The sequence below is a fragment of the Nyctereutes procyonoides genome, unplaced genomic scaffold (genome assembly GCF_905146905.1).
Source record: "Nyctereutes procyonoides isolate TBG_1078 unplaced genomic scaffold, NYPRO_anot_genome, whole genome shotgun sequence".
Taxonomy (NCBI): domain Eukaryota; kingdom Metazoa; phylum Chordata; class Mammalia; order Carnivora; family Canidae; genus Nyctereutes; species Nyctereutes procyonoides.
This window is the reverse complement of record NW_026575046.1, coordinates 25,929,929-25,956,851: the sequence shown is the minus strand read 5'-3', so window position 1 is coordinate 25,956,851 and position 26,923 is coordinate 25,929,929. Positions and strand designations below refer to the sequence as shown.

Here is a 26,923-nt window from a genome sequence, read left to right as displayed (position 1 = left end):
TATTTCATGTTAAAGTATCTGGAAATATTGGCCATGGTGCCAGAGTAGAATCCTATAAAGGCTGTATTAAGAAAAAACATTTATGATAAGAATCAATGTAGATAGGAAGAAAAGACAGGTAATGTGGTAATATCAATCTCTCTGGATGCATTGGCCTTCAATCCTTTTAGTACCATGGGTCTTTTTGGAATCTGCAGTTAGTGATTAGTTTTTCAGGGATGGATGACTTGTGCTATATTTTGTTCTGCTTTGGCTGTTTGCAGCTCACTTGATATAGAAGGATTCTTTCATCTTTGCTCATATATCTTGAGCCCTAGACATAATGACACATTTTCCTTTTTGTTTTTACTCAGTGATCTACTGCATGACCTATATTCCATGCTTTTAGGGGTTGGGTGATGTGGCAAGTCAGAGAAATCCATTCTCCCTAAACACTGTTTGCAGCATGGCTTGTTGGCAATATACCGCAGGACATGTGTGCTCGGAAGCTCCCAGCATGCCTCACTAAATGGAGAACTCTGGTTCCTGGGCTGGGAGTTGAGCATCACCTTCAGCCTGTGTACCTGCATAGCTGTGCTCCAGTGTGTCTGCACCCATGAACCTGACTCATTTCTTGATGGGAGTTAAAGGTGATGCATCACCCTATTCATGCCTATGGTGTTCCACGTGTTAGCTACTTCTCAAGACACCTGCCCTGCTGAACAATTCAAGATAGCTGGTTCCAACCAGTATCATATTTCCACTGCCTTCAGCTATGCTTGCTCTGGCCAGGCAAAAAAAGAGAATACAGCATTTCTTCATAAATGATCTCCTTTGGCAAATGCCTCATTTCCAGTTGGTTGGGAAAAAACTCTAATATGTTATGTCAGGAATTTTCCACCCAGAAACTAATTTTCCATGACTAGATGTCATATTTGTGGTGGACCTACTATGTGTAAAGCGTTGTGCCTGGCACTTCAGTGTTTAGAGACGGGGCTATTGCTTGAGTGCTCATGTGGATGGTAGGGAGCCGATATGGAGAAGAAAGTGGTGGCAACTCCTCAGGGCCCGGGGAGTCCTGCTTTGACCCCTTGGGAAAGTGTGCATGTCCTCTGAAGGGCTGCAGAGGACTCTCACTGTGGCCTGGGCAGAAGGGCTGCTCCTCTGGCTTTCTGATATTGCCCTCTGTCTGTAAACCCAGATAGTCACTCAAGATTCTCCTAAGGACTGACGCATCCCTGGGTTTCTGTTTTAGTTGACAGGGGGGAAATATTTAATTCAAATTTTCCAGTTAAGAATGAACATATGGAGGACTTCTTCAGTCCTGAGCCAAATGTGTTACAAACCAAGTGACCTCAGTGGCCACAGGTGACTCACTGTTTCACCCACCTTGTTATGTGAATATCGGCGTCGTACCGCAGGGGAATTTTGAAGTTGACCACATTATCTGCCTTGTTCTCTTCATAGCTTTCGCTATTGAAACAAACATTAGGAAACTACTTAAAGAGAAATATTATTAAAGCTCACCTATCATAAATTCATGATTTCATTACGTTTTACCTTAAGGCTTGGAAACTGACAGATGCCTGATTCTGAAGGTTTTGAAGATTGAAGTCAAAGTTAATAGTGAAAGTCACCTATGCACAAAATTAAAATTCATTAATCCAGGATAGTTTATACCCAGGGACCAATTAACAAAAAGTTCCCCAGAAAAGTAAACTCACTCCAGTTTGATTGTGAATTTTATATGCCTTAAGCTTTTAAACTTGTAAAATATCTGTTCATCCACCTTGCTTTATTTAGCCTGCCACACCTTTAGAATCAGAGGGTTCATCTTTCAAGTGACATGTGCAGATCATCACATCACAGGCATATCTACGTGTCAGAATTGGAAAGTTTTGTGTCGATGTGAAATTTGCTTGTCAGGGGTTAACGTATACTATCTGTGGCTTTCTACAGCATTCTGACCAGTGTTGGTCAATGTATTCAGAAAACAAAACAAAACAAAACAAAACAGAAACCTCTCCTTATTGTATGTGCTTTTGAAATGAATTGCATAGAGGGGGGAGGAAATCTCACTTTTATTAATAACTTAAAACATTCAGATTTTCAAAAAACTTCCTTTAAATATTCACCTAGTTATTTTGTGATACCTGTCAAATGGTGTTACGTAATGAAGAAGGTGGAATGGTGGTGAATGAACATGAGTGCCAAGGAGGGGCTAGTGTGGATTTAAGAATGTAATGAAGTCGTACCTGTTGCTCCCTCTTCAAAGCAGGGTAGCCTACATCACAGGTGACAGTCTTCTGAGATGAAGCAATCTGGCATGTTACTTCTGTCCCATCAACCTAAAAGAGACCAAGGAAACAATGACTGATTGGCATATAGTGTGCATGTGTGTGTGTGTGTGTGTGTGTGTGCGTGCGCACATCTGCACGTGTGAGCACATACATGCTGAGAGATGTATAAACCACAGGGGCATTTTAGCAGCAGAGCTGGTTCACAATGAAGTAATTTATTGTCCCCCAAGACTTGAAAATCTTAGATCATCCAGGTAGCTATTATACTACTTTTATTGCCAAGCAGGACACCCAATGAGCCAAAAGGGAGGTCAAATACTGGAATTTCCCCCCAGAAGTAAATCCTAGTTCTTATATTTCAGAAGCACATAATAACTTCAATCTAATATTCAGAAATGCTGTCTTTAATACATACCTTTCTCTCAATGTGTTTGAAATTTCTAGTTTCGAGAGAAGAAAACAAATCATATGTTGGTGTTTGCATTTTAAATAATTTAAAGAATCTTTTTTAGTTCTCCTTGGTGCTTTTTTTTTCCTTTTTAAAATAAGAAGTTCTCATTTGGCACAGGAAATTGAAGCACCAAAGACAGAATAGATTTAGAACACTAAATCTGTTAAGTTCATGTTGACTTTAACTTGGATGATACCATTTTTAATCCTTTTATCAAGTAGTGAATTTGGGAAATCTCAGCTTTTCCCTCTTCTCCCTCTCATTGCTTGGTGGTAGGGGAAGGGCCAGAGGGGCATTCATGGCCAAGTGTGTTCCTGGTATAGTGATCGAGTCAACATGATTAACTGACCTTGCTGGAATGCATCATCTTGGCAGTCGCAAGGCTTGTGGTTACAAAGCTTGGACTGGGCAATGGGACTCGAATTTCTCAGAGCAAGTTCAGCTTGAAGCATCTGTGCGGCACTACGCAGCCTCCTCACACAAATGGTTTGAGAAGACTTATGGTAGTGTCTGGCCAAGACTTAGGGCAAAGGAAAAACCGACCAAGCTGTGAAGCAGAACTGGGCTAGCTACAGAATCAGCCTACACTCTCATGTGGTCTAACTAGTTGGGAGCCCCCAAAGTTAGGACTGATCACACCCAGAAGTAAGGTGCTTCTTCAGACAGCATACAGGACTCAGGGATGTGAGTGTGAGCAAGATGGCCACTAACAACAAAAACACAAGAGCAGTGAGCCCAGAGTGTTACCACCTACCGGCATGGACCAGGAAGCAAAATACAAATTTTCTGAAAAATCCACAACAATTCTAGTGTTGTATGCACTTTCCCTTTTGTTTTTCAGGGTTATTGAAAATGTTAACCTTCTGTTTTGGTTGCTGACAATAAAAGGTTGATCTCTGTTAAAAGGGAAAAAGAATTATTAAAGTTACAAAGGTAAGTGTTCAAATACTTCACTCATTTAAAAAATTAAAAGATAAAACTTTAGATTTGGAGGACTGAGAAAGTTGTTTAATAAATCATCTCAAGATAAAATGATATGGACAACAAATAAGTCAATGCTATTAGATTTCCTTCTTCACTGATTTTAATTACATTGCAGGGAGAAGAACCATCCCAATACAAATGGTTTTAGATTTCTTGTTTTCCCCCTTATGGATGGTAGAGATTAAAATTCAGATTTTAAGGGTCTTTATTAGTTATGGATGTTTCTTTCATAGAAAAAATCTCCATAAACATTCATTTGAATAAAGTGATCTAATGTATCTTATTTCCACACTTTACACTGAGCTCTAAAGCAGACTTACTGAGCAGCTGACAGATGTTGGACATTTAGAACTAGATCTGAGATGCAAACTCCATCATCCCCACAGTCCTTGTAGAAAGGGATCTACAAAAAAAGGAAAAATAATCCCACACATGTGCTCTTGAGTTAGAAATCACTGTGGAAGGATCCATGTAGTATCATTCCATCTATATAAAGCTCAAAACCACGCAAAACTACACAATATTTTAGGAATATATGCATGATTAGCAACATAGGAAGGGAAGCATCAATAAAAGCAAAATTTGAGATGATGATATGCCTGAAGGAGCAAGATGAACATGAATGTGATAAAAGTAGGGAGGGATACAGAGAACATAGCTATTTGTTACATTTCTTAAAGGTGGTAAGAACAAGGTGTTTAACTTTATGGTTATTTATTTCCTCAACAAATATTTATTGGACACCTATGGTGGACCAGGCACCATTCAAGGGTCTGGGAATACAGCAGTGAAGAAGACAAAAATCTCCATCCTTCACGGAACTTGCATGTTGGTGAACTTTACACATATTTCACTTAGAAAACTAACAATTTGAAAGTTATGTCCTAGGTAGCTTTTGAACACTACTACAGTGACTATGAAGCTTTCCCAGCCAGTCTGAATTCCAGGAAAGGTAAACCACACTTACACTGAAGACTTTGGCCTTTTCAGAGTAGGCTTCGAGGGCAGGGCTGGTGCCAGGGTGTTCCAGGCTGATGTCCACATACAGATCCAAAGAGTTGACAACATCAGAGGGCTTCTAAACACACAGACACAGTGAGGCAGTTTACTAGGGCACGGTAGTTCCCAAACAAGAAAATGACCACAATGAGTTCACAAATAACAACACAGTCTCCTCTCAATTATGGAGAATATCCTCGTTTTGAATTCTCAAGACTCTTGCTTCTTCTTTTCTGTCCTAATTCTGTTCTTAGCCTCTCAACCAGCAAGACACTTAGAGACTTGGGGTTCAGTAAAGATCTGAAGCAGCAATTCTTAGTTGAGCTCACCAGAAATCTTGTTATCCATACACAATTTATGAATATTTAGAGGATATGCCCAGTTTTAATATTTAAAAGACCTGTCAGTACACGGCTGTTCTTAGGTATCCTGACCAAATTTCTGGGAGGGAATATTGTAACTGAGATGGGAAGGTTGCTCAGGGCTGGCTACTGGGCAATGACAAGAGAACTCCCTTCTTTAGTCAAAATCTAACTCACTCTACAAAATTAGATAGATTTCCTTAGCTGGCTGCAAGGCTGGCACACAGGATGGGCTTAGTATTGATATCCAATATGGTGTGTCTTAAACGAATAAGATCTCTTCGCCTACCCAAGGCACATATGTCTTCTTAAAAACTTCACAGCACACATCAGCATGAAAAGGATTATGTGTGAACAATAGCTTGGCTGACTTCATTTCCCCAGAATGGAATGCATGTTTCATTTGATCTATGACTTAGCACAAAAATCGGAAAGAAGGAGATCCAGCTTCTAGCCCTTTAAAGAATCTGGATAATTGTGCATCTTAACAACAAAAAGGTCCAGGCTTTCATAAGTAAGTCTCCTTAAACATGAGCAAGAAATTAAGCAATGCAATTGATTTTAATTCCTCTATTAACTCTGTTTTCCCAAGCATACTTAGTAGTTATTGAGATGTGAACTTTGTATCATTCATCTAATATCAGGAATATCTTGGAGTACTCCTTAAATCGGCATATATCTCAGACCTTCAAACCCAAATTTCTGATGGTGGGAACCCAGAATATGCATTTTATAAAAGTTCTCTTGGCAATTTTTATGTATCTTAAACTCTGAGAACCATGTTCTAGGAAAGTTCTTAAGCAGCTCTTTTAAAAATGCTTTCCTGAGGAAATCACACTTTCAAATACCATTACATAGTTCCTAGGGGAAAATAATCCTATAATTTATAAAATCCATTTCCTGTTGGAAATTTTCCTTAAAGAAGCATTTTTCCTACTTGTGAGATTTTCAAAACTCATGTCAACTATAGTAACTGTGGCATAAGATTGAAGCAAATAATTTTTACCTCATCCTTTACCTATGTTAACTTAAATCCAATAGTGGAAATCACAATTGGAATTGTCCCTTTAGCAGCTTGAAAATAAAAATTTTCCCTGATAAGAAAATACTAAAATAAAACTGTCTACTAAAAGCTCATCCTGTTAAACATTTAAGAAAGAAATTTTAAAGATTTCTTTAAAAATCTCATTTTTTAGACTTTCAGTTGTAATCCTAAATAAAATTTCATACTAGTAACATTTTCATTGAATGTGACCATGTACTAGCAGAAAGAATATGATTTCCCCCCATAAAATTAAACAAGAAAAGCATTAACTAGAAGGGCAAGCATTTTCTAACTCCCGAGTTTTCTTTTTAGACGTAGACCATTCATTAGTCACCCAGAGGAAAAGAGGAAAGAGGACTGTGGCCCCACCTGTATGTTGATGGTGTACTCAGCGCAACTCTGTGCTTGACTTATGAGCATATTCTTCTGCAAACACCTTTCATTATTTTCTTTAAATAAACCTCTGGAGGTTACTCTGGATGAATATAAGTTTGCATCAATTGTGATATTGTATATAATGGCTATGAAAAAAAATCATAAAGAAATGTTATTACAAATAAACCTTTACAGAAAAACCATCCCTGCCTTATTGTATCTTACTGGGTGAATTCAAGGACTTCGAGAAAATATAAAAACAGTCTTTACACTGCATTGTGAGCAGTGGCCAACCAGGACATTTGTGGTTCAGGCTCTGGTATGATGTAGGTGACTGTGGATACAGACAGATGGGATTCAAAGCATGGTTTGAAGCAGTGTGGAGCAAAGCAGATTTGCCACCAGGAAATCTACTGAGTGAATATGGGCAAATTACTCACTTCCTCAAGCATTGGTTTCATCATCCCTAACATGGTGATATGATAAAGAAGCAGTTACTGAGTGCCCACAATTGAACACATTCTCATATGTTACCTTATAAAATTTTTACTATCAACCTGGAAAATGGATATTATCTCATTTTTGAGATAATAGAATAAAAGGGGTAAAATAAACCAGCTCCATTCACAAAGCATGGTCAGAAATAAAACTGGGGTGATTTTGAAATCAGAACTCATGTTCTTTCAGCTTTCATGCAGTTGTGAGGATTAACTGCTATTTGAGGATTAACTGACATACTTTGAGGGAACACTCTAGATGCTCACATGAAGGGAAGGCACGCAACTATGCAGTCATAAGTTTGGAATCAGACATACTTGGTTTGAATTCTAATTCCACCATTTATGAGCTCAATGGCTTTAGGCAATTTGTGTAACCTCTTTGAACCTCCATTTCCTCATCTATAAAACAGAGATAAACTACTACCCCAGGGAAATGAAAATGAGAAAAAAAAAAAAAACATAATACTACTACTAACCCAGGGAAATGAAAATGAGAAAAAAAAAACATAATACTACTACTAACCCAGGGAAATGAAAATGAAAAAAAAATGCAATAAAAATTGATGCCAGTAGCCAATATACAAAGTATCAGAGCCTTTAACTAGAGTCTGCTGCCCAAAACTGAGGAAGGTGATCTGATGATATTCAAAGCATCAGCTGCTTTATCTGGCCTTACTCCATCTTATTTTACTCTTTTCAAGATTTTAAAGGTTGAATAGACTCCCAAAATAGATTAATTCTACAGATAACCTTTAAAATACCTATTAGAGATATTGGATAATTTTTCTTGCTCCAATGACTTAGTTAACAAAGATAGATAAAATGCAAGTGAATCAAATGGACTAAAAACAAATGAAGAAAATAATACAAAGGAAACACAATGACAGGAAGTGAACACAGCCAGACATAGTTAGTACACATGGTAATACTAGTTCATTTTTCTCAAGTAGTCTCATGAAAAGGATAGCCGCCTAAGCAATATACTAATTTTTTTGGGGGGGGTATTAACTTTAAACCAGAGTGAACACCTGATACAATAAATAATAAAGACCATATGCTTTATAAATTTACAAAGTTGTGAAGATGGGATTCTTGTCTTACATACTTTTATTGCCAAGCAATTAAGTGACAAAGGATCATGACTGGCTTGTCTGTGTGGACCTGAAGACATCAAGGAAAAGGTGCCCAATGGAAAGGAAGCCCAGGGAAGGACATTCCCTGAAGTCAGAAAGCTGCTTTCAAGTTATAGCAAGAGAAGGGTTGAAGCCCCATCAAAAAGAGGAAGATTTAGGGGATAAATCCAGGCTTTCAGGCCTGGAGAGCTAACCAGCCAGCCATCTCTGCCAACTAATCTATTTCCCAAATTAATGTTTTAGGCAGACTAGCCACTTAATGTTTTTCCCCCAGCTTTGTTAAGATGTATTGGAGATATAATATTGTATCAATTTGGGGTTTACAATGCATATTGTTATGTATGTAACAATGTATGTTAATTTATATATGTAAATATTAGAAAATGATTACAATAAGGTTCATTAACAGATCATCACCTCACACAGTTGCAATTCTGTGTGTATATCTATATGTATGGTGAGAACTTTTAAAATATACTTTCTTAGCAACCATCAAATATACGACACAGTATTGTTAGCTGCAGTCATCGCGCTGTGCATCACATCTAGTCACTTAGTATTTATACAGAAATGGTTTTTGACTCAACTCTCCTGGCTACTCAAACGCATCTGCTACAAGGCAAGCCGTGAGATGTGCTACTCAGAGTCGGGTCAGTGTTTGAAAGCCTGAAAGGAAAAATGCCAGATAGATATGAAAAGTAGGAAACCATGGAAAGCATGCCAAGATGTGGATCTAACTTCTGCTTTAGGATTTTAACCTATGTATTTCTTGGTATGAATCATGACAAAGGCTGAAAATAAAGGGGCAGGTTTGTTAACCGCTTAATGAATCACTTATAGGAACTATAGGTGTCTGAAGGTTAGAGCCAAAATCTGATGGAAGGGGGATGAGAACCCATGAAAAAAACAGCAAGAGAAAGAAGGCTGTGTTGCATCAAGTACTAAGTCCATTGCCATGCTCTGCATGCACTGGAACAGGAGAGATGAAAGTGAGGGGTGGTGGTTAGGAAGGACTTGGCCACACTCTGAAAGGGGACTCAGCTGGTCCGAGAGAGAGATGACAATTCCTGCTGACATTTGTCCAGTTTTCCTTACTCTTTCCTGCTGACAGAACACATTTCAGATTTTTATTCTCTTCTCTGGATTATTTAGAGCATTTTAAACACTGGGCACAAACCACCTATTGTTTTATATTTTCTCTTATTTCATGCATGTTAATTCCTCAAGAATAGTAATATTTGGTACTTGTGCTGAACACACCGTATCTAGATCATGCCATAACCGACATACAGTATACTAATATAGGCATACACTAGTATCATCCGTGTGTGCCCAAGATTTGAGGTAAGGAACCCATGGGTAAAGAAACTTGGATAGAGTTGCGAGAGCCAGAGACTAGGTCACAGAGACAGTAACTTTCTGCAGCAGAATGTTACCTTCTAGAGACAACTGGGGAAGATCTAACCATACCTTCCATGCATAATTAACCATTCTCACACACCTCAAATGTGTGTCAATTTAAATGTCTGCAAGACCCTTCCTTCTTTTGGTCTATAAACCCAAAGTGTAGGTTATGTTCACAACTAAGACTCTACAAGCAAACCTATCTCCACACAGATTACTTCAGGTCAACCCACCCACTTGATCGTTCTGCTTAGTAGGTCTAAACTTGGCGCTGAAACAGAGCTTGAGTGTTATGTCAGCATTCTTGTTGAACAAAGTAATTTTATCTGGTGTGAATGAAGCATCCACAGATACATCAGCAATGCTTTGTGACCTGAAAGACATAAATGGAAGTAGGTAGTTACTGCCAAGTGTACATGTTATTACTTTCACCTAAGGGACCCAGGGCCAGCATTATCAAATTATTCTCTGCACAATCTAAGCACTTGAGCAGTATTTCATATATGAAAGCTCTAAAGTGGCAAGTTGGAATAATGTCTTCTGTGTTGTGACTCTATTACCAGCCCAATCCACATTTAATTTTTTTCGTGTGTAATGCATGTGTAAGTGCAGGATGTGAGTTTACAATCTCTTTGCAAATGAAGTACAAAGTCATGGTCCTGGCCGTGTTTTGCCAGCTATAGAGAGTGATATTAGCTCTTCTCACAAAAAGAAGGGAGAGAACAGATGGCAAGGTGGGTGTGGCTGCGGCCGAGGAGCATGGCTGAGGCTGTCTCCCTGTTGCCTCCCTTAATGGTTGGCAACAATTCTTTGATGTGTGGTATATGACCATGATATGATGGTGGCAACTAGCCTGACACCAGAAAATGGCCGAGGAGCCTCTCAGGCAGGGAGCTAAAGACCTCTGACTCTGGCACGGCCCTTTATATATCTGGAAAGCTTTCACATACACGTGGTCTCATTTGCCCCTAGAACACTCCTGTGAAATAGAACAAATATTGTCTCCCTTCTGTTGAAAAAGTATGAAACCAAAGACATTTGGTAACTTATCAATTTACTGAGTAATAGCAAGTGAAGAGTTAGAATTCATGTTCTCCTAGTTCCTCTGTCAGTAAAATTTTGTACTTCATCATAACGATCCTTGTGCACATGCTGCATTATTTACAGAGCAGCAGGTAGAAATTAGTAATTTCACTGCTTTGAAAAGTACCACCGCAGAAAACATTTTTTCTTTAATTTCAGGTATCATCTTTTAAAGGACTTGAGTCAATTGAAAAAATTATTTTGTCAGTTAATTGTATACCTATAAGGCCCCCTAATAAGTAGTCATAAAACATCTAACAACATGTTCTCAAACCTACAAGAACTAAAATGTCAAGTGAATGTTTTCTGTAAGTCAATATCTTTTAAGAGCATCTTTTATCCCATTGGAGATGGTGGTATTGATTGAAATGATTTTGTTAACTTGTTTTTAAAAAATTATTCTTAGCAAGTTACCCAGAAAATCCAGTCTCCACACCTTATAGGAATGTGACCACAAAATGGCATAAAACTAGCTTGACTGATACCTCAATAAATTGATCTGATTCCATGTGTCTTGACTTTTTGAAGAATCAAATCCACTTTCAAAGAAAAAAGTCTGGTCATCATTGGCTATATTAAAAGGTATCGGGGTGCCTGACTGGCTCATTCAGTGGAGAATATGACTCTTGACCTTGCAGTGTGGGTTCAAAATCCAAGATGTGTGTGGAGATTACTTAACAAATCTTTAAAATTAAAAAAAGGGAGAGTCACAGTATAGCAATTATATTGACTATGAAGGATGAAGCCTACCAAGATGGCTACAGGGGGATGTTCACTGAAAGGTAGGATTTCTTAAAAATTAAAAAAAAAAAAAAAGAGTTCTGTGACTATGCCACCATACCTTGTATTTTTCTAATGGCATGCTACTCTTAACTGATTTTATTCAGTAAATATATTTTTGAATCTGTCAGTCTTAAGTGTGATCTGTGAGTTTCCCCCCACGTGAAGTTTTCATTAAAATGATACATCTAAAATAATGCATTTTGGGATGCCTGGGTGGCTCAGCGGTTGAGTGTCTGCCTTCAGCCCAGGGCGTGATCCTGGGAACCCGGGATCGAGTCTCGCATCGGGCTCCCTGCATGGAGCCTACTTCTCCCTCTGCCTGTGTCTCTGCCTCTTTCTCTCTGTCTCTCATGAATAAATAAATAAATAAATAAAATCTTTAAAAAAAAAGCAATGCATTTCATCTTTTAAAAGTACACATGAAATATTGTAAATAGTTTAATGAAACTCAGAAACAATACACCAATATGTAATGCTTCTCTGTTCTTGAAGTATTTGGACATTTAAAGTACATTTTTCAACAGAGACAAGTGAACGAATGAAATATATTTTTTTGGTGGGGGAAGACTCTTGATCTAATTCTCAATTTCTTTCTAATTCCAACCCAATATATTTGTCTTTGTCTTTGAATCACACAGCCCTTGAATTCCTTATTGTTCCCTCTTGCTCTTCAACTCCTACTGAGGTCAATGAGAAGTCAGCTAAACCTAAATAATGGCTTCTTGTTTATGACTAATAATTTCAAAAGTTACTTCATAACCACATGAGAAGTTACACTTTACTTGTGTGGTCTGAGTTTTCAGTATTTTTAGGGCATTCTCATGAGGCTTCCTTTCTGTGAGTGGAGGTAAGGTTATTTGGAAGATAATATTCAGAAATATCTTGGATACCATTTCAAAGGCTCTGTCTCGTCTATGTCCTTTTTCTGCTCACCATATAGAGAATGGTGATAGCAATGGTAAGCAAATATTTTCTTTTCTCCCATAAGGAAAAATACTTTTCTTCCTTTGACACATAAATTATGACACATAATTGTCCTGGAGTCTTCTAGAATGCAGGTAGCATTTCCACAATTTCAGCACAATTATCTGCTCTACTTAGCAGGTCACTTTTTAATTAGCTAGTTTGTGTCTGGCTTTCAACTGACTCACCAGAGCTGAACCACTTGCCCAAAGGCACCAATGGACACGTCAGTGATGGAATCCCCATTTAAATCACCATAGCCATCCAAAGATCTCCCAAAGTACTGGAGCTGGCTCCTAAAGGCTCCATTGGATCCTAAGATTTTCTGTAAGAGCAAGTTTTACATGAAATGATAATGTATAACAACTGAGATAGAAAAAAAAGGGAGCTTCTACATTGCATAGATTCTCTACATAGCCACTTCTCAGGTTCTTTTATTCTCCACAAAATTCCATTCATTTTTCAATCACAGCTTTTCTCATCTGTTTATTATTCTTGCAGCCACATCATCACAGAAAATCACCAAGTCATCACCATGACTCTTTTAACATAAAAAAAAAAAAATCACAACGCAGCAGCAGATCAGTGGACTGAGCAGGATTTGAAGCAAGCTCAGGTCATGGTTATTCTCCTAGCCCACATCTTTCATGACTTTAATGGAAAGTTGCCTGATCAATGAGGCCCCTTGGTCACCCTTTAAAGTACTTAATAACTCCCATCCCTGAACATTAAATTAAAAAAAAATACCTTATTTACTATGATCTGGAACACTTTATCTCACTTATCTTATCCCCCCCCCCCCCGCCCCCGTCTCCTTCACAAAAATGTAAGATCCATAAAGGGCAGAATTTTATCTGTCCTGTTCTTTACAGCGTCTCCAGATCCTAGAACAGTGCTTGACACACAACAGGAGGTTTACTAAATGTTTGCTTAATGAATGAATAAGGTTCTACAGTAGGTGGGATGGGTCAGATTACCTGCATGGTATGCTGTAGCTCTAATATGATGATACTCACATGTAAATGCATCACTATGGAACTCAGGATTACCTGGGAATATCTCATGCGAATGGTGCCCTCGTGACCATTGTAGATATACACAGCCCCAGAGTTCTGATTTTCCAAAGGCGAACCAACTATTACATCATTAAAGCCATCCATATTGATATCTGAAAGAGCTGCAATTGCTGAGCCAAACCGAGCATTTTCAACACCACTGGGGCCTTCGAGAAACTGGTGCCAATTCAAAATGCCCTTGCAAGGGGGAAGAGAAAGATGATTAAAGCAAACTTTCCAACCTCCACCTTGAAAATTCACAGCAAATGATGCTCAAACCAATTTGTAAACTGTTAAAAGTAGGCAAGATTTCAAACCTTGATTTCAAAATTCTTTAGGATGAGAATTATAAATGAGAATTCTAGCAAGTAAGCTCATAGGATATGTGCTCATAAACTGAGATGAAAGGGATGGATTCTCTTTACTGTGGCTGTACCACCTACATACCACACTATCCATATCTATGTCTCCTTTCCCCCTTAATATTAGAATCTTTACTTCTTTCTAAAACTTTTGATTTAAATTTTGTTGATGAAAATATAATATCTTGAATAAAATTAAGGTAGAGACACAACAGAAAACACAATATCTTAATTTAGACCTTACTTAAAACTTACTGAACAATGGCATAATTATAATGGTATAGGAAGTAGAAAATGAGACCGCTAAGTTCCGATCCAAGACAGCAACCCTGAATTCTCCTCTTGCCTGGAACACATCAGATTACACCTATTAATAGGACAATTCCTCCTAGTACTGAGGTCTGACTAGACAGCTACTGAACAACCACAGACAGAGAAAATGGCAAGAGAACACCAAGAGAGACGAAGACACAGTAACACAGGGAAACTGACACAGAGGGGATGCAGAGGACTGAGAAGGCAGGAACAGATTCCACTGTCCTTAGGCACAGAAAATAAGCCACAATTTAAAAAGAGTGATTAGCATATAAAAGAGGCAACTCTAGAACTCTGCCACATGGTGGAGGAGCTACAGGGAAAGCCCTCCAAGTCAGAGGGATTGGTTTACATTATTACCATCCCACCTTAAAAGCCTAGGTCAGAGCAGGGTCTGGTCAGGTCTGGTTATTTCAGTGAGACCTCACTGACTTCAACAAGCCCAAGGTCCTCAGGCCCACACCAGTGTCAAAAAAAAAAAAAAAAAAAAAAAAAAGAAGAAGAAGAAGTCAGAGTTTAAAAGGGCCAAGGAGTGGTAGGAACACTCTCTCCTCATCTACCTCTAAAGCCCAGATTGGAGCACAGTCTAAACACCATAAGTAGTGGGTTCAGATGCCATAACAGGCAGGTCCCAACCATATAAATGGCAAAGTCCAGTCATCATAGGACGCTTGCAACATCACCAAAGCCCAGGGTCTATAGGCCCATACCAGCCTCTGTGGTGCCAGGGCACAGCAAATAAGCTGTGGAATCTAGGGTTTTTGTTTTTTTGTTTGTTTCTGTTTTAAATTTTTTAATTAAAGCAAAACAAGTATTATTTTTAAATTAAAAATGTCTTGTTTTATTTCTTCTTTTTTTCCTTTCCAATTTTATTTTTTTCTTCTTTTTGCAAAAAGCCACAGTTTATTTTTAAGATTTTATTTATTTGAGAGAGAAAGCACAATCAGAGGGAGGGGCAGAGGAAGAGAGAGAAGCAGACTCCTTGTGAAGCAGGGAGACCAATGCAGGGCTCAGTCCCAGGGCTCGATCCCAGGACCCTGGGATCATGACCTGAGCCAAAGGCAGATGCCTAACTGACTGAGCCACCCAGGAGCCCCCCAAAAGCCACAGTTTTAGAAGAGTAACTTCTAAAACAACCACGCTCCAGCCAGCCAGCCAGCCAAAAAGTCATCAAGCACACACAGTCTGCAAAGGGGCACCATTCTTATGTGTTCTTCCTAATCCATAGAAATACAGAAAGTCAAGAAAAATGCAGAGACAGAGGAATATGCTCCAAAAGAAAGAAAAAAACTCAGAAAAAGAACTAAATGAAACAGATAAGCAACATGCCTGATAAAAAAAATTAATGATTGTGAGGATACTGGGCTGGAAAAAAAAAGGAGGAAGATCTCAGTGAGACTTTCAATAAAAGCATAGAAAATATTAAAAAGAATCCATCAGAGTTGAAGAATACGATAGCTGAAATAGCAGGGGATCAACGGAGTCGAGGATGCAAAAGAACATATCAGCAACCTGGATGATGGGGTAATGGAGAGAAACAGCAGCTGAATAGCAGAAAGAGAAAATTTTTTAAAAGACAGGTTAAGAGATCTCATGGACAACTTAAAGCAAACAAACATTTGCATTATTGGGGCCCCAGAAAAAGAGAGAAAGGTGGAGAAAACTTATTTGAAGAAATAATAACTGAAAACTTCCCTAACCTAGGAAAGGAAATAGACATCTAAGTCCAATAAGCACAGAGAGTTCTAAACAAGATGAACCCAAGGAGGTCCACACCATGGCACACAGTAATTAAAATGTCAAAGTTTAAAGATAAAGAGAGAATCTTAAAAGCAGAAAGAAAGAAACAAAAAGTTACTTAGAAGGCAAAAATCTATAAGCCTATCAGTTGAGTTTTCAGCAGAAACTCTGCAAGCCAGAAGAAAGTGGCAGGACATATTCAAAGTGCTGAAAGGGGAAAAAACAAAGAAACAAACAAAAATACCTTATAGCCAAGAATACTCTACCAAGCAAGATTATCATTCAGATTTGAAGGAAAGATAAAGTTTCCCAAATGAAAGATAAAGGAGTTCATCACCACTAAATTGGCCTTACAAGAAATATTAAAGGGATTTCTTTAAGTGGAGAGGAATGGTCATAATTAGACATAAGAAAATTATGAATAAAAGATGTAAAATATAACATACTCATAAAATGTAGAGAAGGGAGTAACAGGAAAGAGAAGGGAGAAAAGAAAAATGTTCCCCATTTGCCACCTTTGAACCACCTTTGGAATGTCTTTGAACTTAAATGACCATCAAATTAATACAGACTGCTATTTACTTGGAATGCTATATATGAACTTCATGGTAATCACAAACCTAAAACCTATGATAGACACACAAAAAAGAAAGAAGCCAAATATAACACTGTAGAAAATCACTGATCACAAAGAGAATGAAAAGGAATAATAAGACAACCAGAAAATTTTAAAAATGGCAAAAAGACATACCTATCAATAAGCACTTTAAATGTATATGGCCTAAATGCTCCAACCATAGACATAGGGTGACAGAGTGAATAAAAAACAAGACCCATCTATATGCTGCCTATAAGACACTCACATCTCAGACCTAAAGACATACAGACAGAGAAACATTCATCAAACAAATGGAAGTGAAAAAGAAAAAGCTGGGGTAGCAATACTTATATCAGATGAAATAGACTTTAAAACAAAGACTGTAACAATAATCATTACATAATGATAAATCCAACAAGGGGATATAACAATTATAAATATCTACACATCCAACACTAGAGCATCTAAATACATAAAGCAAACATAAATGGAAATAAAAAGAGAAATTTATGTTTCTACAAATAGTAGGGGACTTTAACACCCTACTACATCCATGGATAGATCATCCAGACAGAAAAATTAATAACGAAACAATATTTTAAATGACACATTGGACCAGATGGACATGGAGCATTCCATCCTCAAAACAGAATACACATTCTTTTCAAGTGCACATGAAACATTCTCCAAAGTAGATCACCTATCAGCCATAAAACAAGCCTCAATAAACTTAAAAAGATTGGAATCATACCATGCATCCTGATAACAGTATGAAACTAGAAATAAGTTATTATATATTGAGAAAAAAAAGGAGAAAACACAAACATGGAGACTATACATCATGATACCAAACAACCAATAGGTCAATGAAGCAATTAGTCAAAAAAGAAATAAAAAACATAGAGATGAATGAAAATGAAAACACAATAGTCCAATATCTTTGGGATGCAGCAAAAGTGGTTCTAAGAGGAAAGTATACAGAATATAGTGATACAGTCCTATCTTAAGAAATAAGAAACAGCTCGAATAAACAATCTAACCTTACACCTAAAGGAACGAGAAAGAAGAACAAACAAAATCAAAGGAGAGTAGAATAAAGGAAATAAGAAAAAAGACCAGATCTATTTTTAACTCTTTGAGGAACCTCCACACGGTTTTCCAGAGTGGCTGTACCAGTTCACATTCCCACCAACAGTGCAAGAGGGTTCCCCTTTCTCCACATCCTCTCCAACATTTGTTGTTTCCTGTCTTGTTAATTTTCCCCATTCTCACTGGTGTGAGGTGGTATCTCATTGTGGTTTTGATTTGTATTTCCCTGATGGCAAGTGATGCAGAGCATTTTCTCATGTGCTTGTTGGCCCTACGACCCAGCAATTGCACTGCTGGGGATTTATCCCAAAGATACAGATGCAATGAAACGCCAGGACACCTGCACCCCGATGTTTATAGCAGCAATGTCCACAATAGCCAAACTGTGGAAGGAGCCTCGGTGTCCATCGAAAGATGAATGGATAAAGAAGCTGTGGTCTATGTATACAATGGAATATTACTCAGCCATTAGAAACGACAAATAACACACCATTTGCTTTGACGTGGATGGACCTGGAGGGTACTATGCTGAGTGAAAAAAGTCAATCAGAAAGGACAAACATTATATGGTCCATTCATTTGGGGAATATAAAAATTAGTGAAAGGGAATAAAGGCAAAGGAGAGAAAATGAGTGAAAATATCAGTAAGGGTGACAAAACATGAGAGACAACTAACTCTGGGAAATGAACAAGGGTAGTGGAAGGGGAGGTGGGTGGGGGGTTGGGGTGACTGGGTAATGGGCACTGAGCGGGGGCACTTGACGGGATGAGTACTGGGGGTTATGCTATATGTTGGCAAATTGAACTCCAATTAAAAAAAAAAAGAAAAGGAAAAAAAGACCAGAGCAGAAATAAATGACTTAGAAACAAACAAACAAAAAGAAAAATTAATGAAATAGAGTTGGTACTTTGAAAAGATAAACAAAACTGATAAACCTTTAGCTGGATTCAAGAAAAAAGAAAAGAGGACCCAAATTAAAAAAAAAAAATCAGAAATGGGAAGTAACAACTGATATCACAGAAATACAAAGGATTATAAGAGAATACTAAAAAAGGCATATACTAGCAAATGGGACAAATCAATCAATCAATCACATCACTGCAACAAAACGAAGGATAAAAATTAGGATCATTTCAATAGGTGCAGAAAAATCATGTGACAAGATTCAACCTCAATTCACGATAAAAAAAACTCTCAACAAAGTGGGGTTAGAGGGAATATACTTCAACATAATAAAGGCCATATATGAAACACATGCAGCTGACATATACTCAATGGGGAAAAACTGAGAGCTTTCCTTCTGAGGTTAGGAACAGAATAAGGATGTTCACTCATCATTTTTATTCAACATGATACTGGAAGTCCTACCCACAACGATCAGACACAAAGAAATAAGAGGCATCTATGTTGGTAAAGAAGAAATTAAACTGTTACAATTTGCAGACAACATGATGCTGTATATAGAAAAATCCGAAAGATCCGTTCAGCGAGGAGCCAGACTTGGGGCTTAAATTTCTGGCCCTGAGGTCACTAACTGAGCCAAAATCAAGAGTTGGATACTCAACCAACTGAGCCACCCAGGCACCCCTGCTTTAGAATTGTTTTAATTGCCTCTGTTTGAGAGCTAATTTTTACATTCATTTAAATAAATAAGGTAGAACAAATTATCACAACAGCAAAATGTAAAATTTACTCTATCAATACCAGTTTCCCTTTTTTCCCATCCTTTCCCAAATTTTCTATGTCAACTTGTGCCTTTAATTCCAGTTTTCAGCTCCAAGATCATTATACTATGGGCATGGATTTAGAGAGCTCCGTCTAGTTAGAGTATGCGAAGTTTTATGTTCAAGAACTAAAAATCCCAAGAGCTACATGTATACATGCCTAACTGCTGAACTAAGCAACAGCATTTCCTGACAAACTGATGTAGAAAGCATCCAAACATTTGCAAAGTCCCTGGTACAATTTGTCTTTTTCACTGTAAAATGTTAACAAGATAGTTTGTTCTGTATTATGATCTCTTTACAGTGAAGAAGAAAAATTGAAGGAGATATTTGGAAAATATACAGATGTGCATGTATTTCAAAAATGATGTGCATTTATACTGACTTTGTTTGCAAATATATATTCAAAGACCTTTCATGGAAAACAGCAGTGCACCATACATTTAGCTCTTTCTCTAAAGGTGACGCTTTTTAATGTGATTTTTTTAAGATTATAAATTAATGGTTACATCCTCAAAGTGATGAAATATAAACCATACTTCATATGAAAATGATCATTAAATAATTCTTTATTCTGCAAAAATGAAGATTAATTTACCAATACTGAAGGAAATTAAACTAAGTCAGTTTAACAATTTTCTTTACCCTTGTGATAGTACCTTTGTGATAGTAAACAGGTAGACTTTTCCTTCTTCTTTCTTTAGGTCATTCATGTACATTGGTGCACCCACCAAGAGTACATCTGTAATGGTGTCTTTATTCACATCGACTGAGCACAGCACACTGCCAAAATAGGAGCCAATCTGGAATGATAGAGCATATTAACCTTAGAATTCTAGGACTCATACACTCCTAACGTTACACTGTACTTTCATTTACTCACTCAACAAACAAGAATTGAGTGCTTCCTACTTGTAAGGTGCTAGGAACAGTAAGATGAATAACCTAGTGCCTCTCAGTTTGTATCATGATATAACACTTGGTTGTTAAAACAAAGTTAGCGTGCACATAAATCACCAAGAATGTGTCTTTAAAATCCAGATTCCAGAGACCCATTTCCAGAGACTCAGAAGGGGTGCAATCCAGACAAAGGTATTTTAAATAAGTACTCTAAGTGTTTCTGATGCTGGTGTGTGTGTGTGTGTGGGGGGGGGTCAAAGACCACATTTAAAGATGAAACACTTAGAAGGTCTGTGAGGTGTGTTGTAGAGAAAGGCAGGAAGGGAAGAGGGAAGTGGGACAAATGTCTGTGCATGCGTAGTCAGATAAGTTATAGTAGAGGCAAGGGCTAATGCTGTGTGAGCAGAGTGCAGAGGAGCTGGAAAGCTCACTAAGATTAAGTGTTATTTAAATGGCATCTTAAAAAACAAGAAGTTTTCTAGGTGGAGAAGAGTGGACAAGCATTGTGATGGAAGTATCTGTGACATGATGCTGGACAGGAGGGACGTTCTCCCATAGACTGGGACAGATGATCAGGTGAGATAGAGTGAAGCAAGAGAGGCTGGCGAGCTGACTGTTCAGTACCTGCCTACATGAACACCTCTTCAGGATTCAGAAATGAGTAAGAAAGGATTCGTTCTATAACACGGTCATTGTTTTCCTCAAAAAAAAAAAAAAAAAAGAAAAAAGAAAAAAGCACCCTTCCTTAAAATATTAAAGAGAGAAAAATATGTGACCAAAGCAGATTTGTGGTCAGGGAAGTCAAAGACTCAGGTCCTCTTACTCCTGGAAGATCCATAGACACAGTAGGATCACACTTAATCCTGGAGAAGGGAAATCTAAATAGTTGGTTTCTCTGACTCAAGGACAGAAAATTTCTCTTGGTTGTCAGAGATCAGGGTTGTCCATTTCAAATATGTGCCAAGCTCATGGGTCAAATCTTCTTAGTAAGGAAGTAGGATTCTGTTGGCTGGTCTTTGCTCTAGTAGGCCATGAGTGGGAGTTATCATAGGTTCTGACTACCAAACAGTCATGCTGAGAAGAAAGTGGCAGAAAACAGAGTTGCTTTAATTTTAGAAACCTTAAAGCCACAGAACACCTTGACAGACCCAGATGTAGTAGCTTAGTCTTGACAATGCTACACTGCTTCCTTCTCCTTTTTCCTCTAGATCATTGGCTCCTGGTAGGAGCTTGCCAACAAAGCTGTGGTGAGGTGCCTGTCATTAGGACTAAATAAAACCCACATATTATTAATCTAGAGAGTCAAAAATACGCAGGTGTGTATGACCAAACAGCACAGGCTTTGAGGCTACATAGGACTGGGTTTTAGTGACAACTTAACCCCATGAAAGCTATTTGACCTTAGGAAGGTAAATGCTCAGCAAATGCTCAGTAAATGCTCATCCAAGCGGGTGGTAGGTCTCAGTATTGTGAAGATTTAAGGACTATTTTTTAAAATTTTACTTAAGTTCAATGAACACATAGTGTATGTATTATTAGTTTCAGAGGAAGAGTTCAGTGATTCATCGATTGCATATAACACCCAGTGCTCACTACATCAAGTGCCCTCCTTAATACCCATCACTCAGTTATTGATTTAAGGAATATTCAAATACAGAACCAGCCACAGGGTAGGCACTCAATAAATGCTAGCTTCCAGTTCTATCAACTCCTATTCCTATGTCCCAATTGTCTGTACGAGTAATTTCACCTGCTACACAATGGAATTTACCTGGTCACCTCGGTGAGCCTGAATAACTGTGACATTGCCATTCTCATCAACACTGTATAGCACTATCTGGCCAGTATAATTTGCCCGAGGAGCACCAGCAACAAAGTGGATGTCTTTTCCAGTAGAAATCGCAGCCACCGAGTAACCTAGGAGAAAAGGAGTTACAGAGTAGGTACTATTGAAGAGCTCAGCCAGATGGCTGGCAAAGTTAGTAGACTTGACCAGAGATCCTTTATTGTTGGGCAGGGTGGTGTTAGAAGGTGGAGGAGGGTCAGTAATGAATCCTCCAGGCTGAGAAGGCATCTTAATTCTGAATAACAAAGCAAGCCACTCTATATCATTTACAGAGTTTTATTCAGGGTAATTTACTGACAAGGGCAATCCGGCAGGCAGGCAGGCAACCCAGGACCACAAGCAACTATTCTCCACCTCTCCTCAGACCTTCATCTCCAGCATTTACGGAGTGACAGGCATGGCGGTGACATCACAGGGTAGTTATTTAAAGTGGTGCCATCTGTATGCCAGAGGCTCGCTACTAGTTGTCTAAAGTGCTGCCACCTGTGCCAGAGGGCTCCCTGTTGATTATCTAAAGTGTGCCAGAGGGGAGAACCAGACAGGGCCAACGGTGAAGTCAGTGCTGTGAGCACTCCTTCATGGGGATGCACAGTTCCTAGTGTGCCCAGGCATATGAAAGAGGGCACATCTTCCTTCTTCTAAGATGAACTGCTCCTGTCCTTTGACTGGCAGCATGCCCGGCCTGGGTGGGACACCTAACGCTAAAGCAGGCCCTAGATTCTGGGTTGTCCCATCGGCCACTCATGAACTTGGCACTGAACAATTATTTCTTGAATGAATAACTACTGAGTTTAAAAGGCAATGTTGCATAGTGGAAAGAACATAGATTTTGGAGTCAGACAGTCCCCGGTTCAAATTCTGGATTTGCCACTTACTAAGTTGTTTACCTTTGGGAATGTTATTAACCTCACTGGCTCTCAAGGTAAAATGGGGTAATGATACTTTCTTCAAAGGGTTGTTGGAAAGATTTTTTTTTTTTTTAAGTTAGGCTCCATGCCCAGCATGGGGCCTAATGCGGGGCTTGAACTCATGACCCTGAGGTGAAGACCTGAAATGAGATCAAGAGTCAAACACTCAACCAAATAAGCCACCCAGATGCCCCTGGAAGGATGTAAATAGAATTGCCAGGAACTCAGGCAGGAGCTCAAGAACTGTCCCATAGTAGGTGATTAGAATCGGACCAATAAATCAAACTGTTTATTATAGGAACAAAAAGACTAAGAACTCTATAGTAATATAAGACTACCACTTCCTGTATCGGCTTTTAGAAACGACTTCCATTTTAGCACAATCACAGCTGCTTGAATAACCAGAAGAGATCAGCAGGTGTAATACAGTGTATCAGTAAACAGTTTTAGGATAAGCGCTGATTTTCAGAGGCAACATAAACATGTGTAGTAAATATAATCACTATATGACACTTCAAGTGTTTTGCTGAACCGATCCTGAGATTCAGCAAGGAGCCAGCAACAGTACTATTGAAGAGCTTAAAAAGAAGGGAACTTAAATTTGCCAAGTCAAATGCTGCTATGCCTTACCTAAATATGAACTGTGATTTTTATCTTGCAGAATTTGGTCAAAGGCTTGTTTAGGAAAGATAAAATGTCCATGAGATGTCTGCTGGACAACAGTCCCGCTCCAGCCGTAAGCTCCTACTGCACCCAGCATCAGAATATCCTAAAATAATTGAAAAATGAAGATCATGAAGACAAATTACCTTTAAAGCACAAGAATGCAGCGTAGGCAAAACACTGAAATAAATGGTCTAGATTTAAGGAGAAAATGATGAAGTAAAATGCTTATCAGGGCATGTTGATATATGTCCAAATTGTTTTAATAAATTTTGCGCTGGAAAACAAGCCTTCCCCCGGGCCAGGTTACCTTGATAGATTCCATAGATAAATCCCTACTATACTACAGGAGGAGCAGATAGCCATCTTCCAATTTCCATTCAAAAGCACACATCTGCAAATGCTGAACACTTGTGAGCCTCCAGCCTCACGTATTTGTAAGAAAAGCTCACAGCGGAGGATGTGAGGCATGCTTGAGAAATAGGAAGTGCAGCTGGCAGAGGAGGAGAGGTGGGGCTGCTGCTATCCAGGCAAGTCATCGTGGGAGGCTCTCTTCTGATCTATTCTATCTTTAACATTCTTCCTCTTTCCTCTTGACTCCTTCTCAAACGTTCCTCCATCATCTCTTTCCTATTCCATAGGCTATAGATACCTATATCCTTTCAATAGGAAAATAGCACCGCTACAAAAGGTAACCAACTATATGGTGTGATGTTCAATCTGAGCCATTGGTCAGGCACAGCGCCAGGAGGGGGTGGTGCACAATCAAGGAAAGGCTGCTCTGGAGGGACTCAAAGTCCTACCTGCATAGTCAAAACTGTAAGTCATTGTAGAAGGCAGGGTTTGTTGGGACGGGACTTATTATTTTTAAGTTTTTGATCTTAGATCTTAGAAAACATCAAAGATAGGGATTTTGGATCGAAAAATATAACCTATTAAAAATAGAGCAAATAAGAAAATGTGTCCCACTTTGAGGACTAGAGACCATGAAATTATGTGAATGATTGTCATAAACTTGGGACTCTGAATCAGGGGTGCAGGAAGGGACTTTAGGAAGTGTACAAAAACCTCAGGAATTTGTGTTAAAATTCTCCGTGTGTGGGTTCATTAATATTCTTTCTGAGGGAAAATCCCGTAACTTTTATGAGCATTCCTAAGGATTGGTGATCCAGACAAAATTAGCATCTTTTATTAGAGAGGAAAAAAACCATGCCATCCCTGGTCCTTCATTCTGGCAATCAAATCCTCTTTGTTCATACTGTTCCCTAAGCATTTCCAGGGTCACCTGTCTCTGTATCCCTCTGCACTGAGACTCTGAGCAGAGCTGGAACCAGAGCAGGAGGAGGTGGGTGTTTATGAGAAGGAAGAATGGATTTTTCTGGGCTAAGAAAGCTTAGGGACCGTCTCACATGGTCCCTAACTTCTCACTTTTTTTTAGCTATCTTCTGTCTCTGCTCTTAGAAGAGATACTCCAGGGGTGCCTGGGTGGCTCAGCGATTGAGCGTCTGCCTTCAGCTCAGGGTGTAATACTGTGGGTTTGGGATCAAGTTCCACATCAGGCTCCCTGCAGGGAGCCTGCTTCTCCCTCTCCCTCTCTCTCTGCCATTCTCTCTGTGTCTCTCAATTGAATAAATAAAATCTTTAAAAAAAGAGAGAGAGAGAGACTCGAGCAGCTTAGAATTCAACAGTGGCACTGATGACAAGAGTTTGTGTTTTTTGCTTTCTTAAATATTTATTTATATGAGAGCGAGTGAGCGTGTGTGGATGCGAGCTGGGGGTGGGAAGAGGGAGAGGGTGAGAGACAGAGAGGATCTCAAGCAGACTCCCCACTGAGAGAGACCCAATCCCAAGACCCTGAGATCATGACCTAAGCCAAAATTAATAGTCAGACACTTGACCAACAAAGCCACCCAGGCGCCTTAAGAGTTTGTGTTTTTAATAAACTTCTCCAATAGTTAATTGATTTAAAGGAAATTCCTGCAATGATAATCCCTTGAATTAATACAGTACCTGTCCCTTGGAGCACTCATAATTTTCTTGCATATTATCATTTTTTTCCATAAAAAATCCCCATGAAACAGGAAAGAAAAGGCATTATTATCCTTCATCTTTCAGATGATAAATCATCAGCACAAAGAAACTGAATGACTATGACTGGGAATCAGAACAGTTGATCACTGGATGGCTATTTTTTCCATTCTATATATAAAGCTACTGTGCCTCGTAGTGTTCAGCCAAATGATAGCATGGCTGGAAGTTATCTGATATACACACCTTTTGAGGAGAGTAATCTGCACTGAATCCCACTTGTGACATTTCCATCTGGAAGTTGTCTCCTCCTTGAATAGTACCTGGGAGATGGTAATTTCAAGAATTCTATCACTGTTAATTTTTAAATCAAACTTTCAAACACATGTTCATGCACATACAAACATGAACACATGCACACATGCACATATGCATATATATACACAACCACATATACCCACAATGTTCGGATGTTTGCTCAAGAATATAGAGCTGGCAAATTCTGGGAGGGAGAAATCACTAAGAAATACAACAAAGTTGTTGTTGTTAACGACAACCCACAATACTCCCAAGGTAGTGTTTGAAGTTGGTGTTAATCTTTAATATGCATTCATATATTTATTGGTATGCTCATGATGATCCTAATACCAAAAACATAAGAGGATGAGGTAAAATAAAAACTGAAGTGATGGCCTTTTTTTTTTAAAAAAAGTTATTATTACCAGCCAAGAAACTGAATTTTCAGCTTTTAAATATTGTTACTAATAAGTGCACACACATCTCAGATGCAGTTGGAAGAGCCAGACAGTTGATGTGTAGCGAAGACCAAACAGAGGTACCTGGGTTGGGTTTCAGGATCCAGGCTTCAAGACTGAGTAGGAATTTTACCAATAGGGAAGTTTGTCCTACTTCTACATACGTGCTTGCCTCTGACACTCAAACCGCAGGACTCCATTCATATTCACTTTCCATACAGTGCAGTCAAAGTGGTTGTATTTCATTAATCTTCTCAAAAAAGGAATAAATTCCTGGACTACCACTTTGATATAGAGAGTGATATATATAATGTATACTATATAATACAGTTACTTGTTTAGAAGATGTAATAATTTACCCAGGATGAGAAGAGATATTTTTTTTAAAAGATTTTATTTTTAAGTAATCTCTATACCCAACATGGGGCTTCAACTCACAACCTTGAGATCAAGAGTTACACACTCCACTGATCAAGCCAGCTAGGTGTCCCAAGATAATTTTTAATAACGTAGAGCAGTGCTTTCCCAAAATCCAGAATAGCAGATAAGGCACAAAATCATTTCTAATCATCATCTAG

The 26,923-nt window shown here is 38.6% G+C and overlaps 1 protein-coding gene across 1 annotated transcript in view; it reads right to left on the bottom strand.

The window, feature by feature from the left end:
* Positions 1-26,923, bottom strand: part of ITGA2 (integrin subunit alpha 2) — a 101,583-nt gene that overhangs the window by 18,074 nt on the left and 56,586 nt on the right. Inside the window, exons 10-23 of the mRNA XM_055324997.1 lie at positions 25,837-25,913; positions 23,530-23,668; positions 21,917-22,062; positions 19,905-20,048; positions 13,411-13,614; positions 12,550-12,686; positions 9,766-9,905; positions 6,490-6,641; positions 4,682-4,792; positions 4,035-4,117; positions 3,485-3,626; positions 2,235-2,327; positions 1,540-1,616; positions 1,369-1,452 (exon numbers count right to left, since the gene is read on the bottom strand). Coding sequence (XP_055180972.1) covers positions 1,369-1,452; positions 1,540-1,616; positions 2,235-2,327; positions 3,485-3,626; positions 4,035-4,117; positions 4,682-4,792; positions 6,490-6,641; positions 9,766-9,905; positions 12,550-12,686; positions 13,411-13,614; positions 19,905-20,048; positions 21,917-22,062; positions 23,530-23,668; positions 25,837-25,913 — 1,729 coding nt within the window. The remainder of the gene's footprint in view (positions 1-1,368; positions 1,453-1,539; positions 1,617-2,234; positions 2,328-3,484; positions 3,627-4,034; positions 4,118-4,681; positions 4,793-6,489; positions 6,642-9,765; positions 9,906-12,549; positions 12,687-13,410; positions 13,615-19,904; positions 20,049-21,916; positions 22,063-23,529; positions 23,669-25,836; positions 25,914-26,923) is intronic.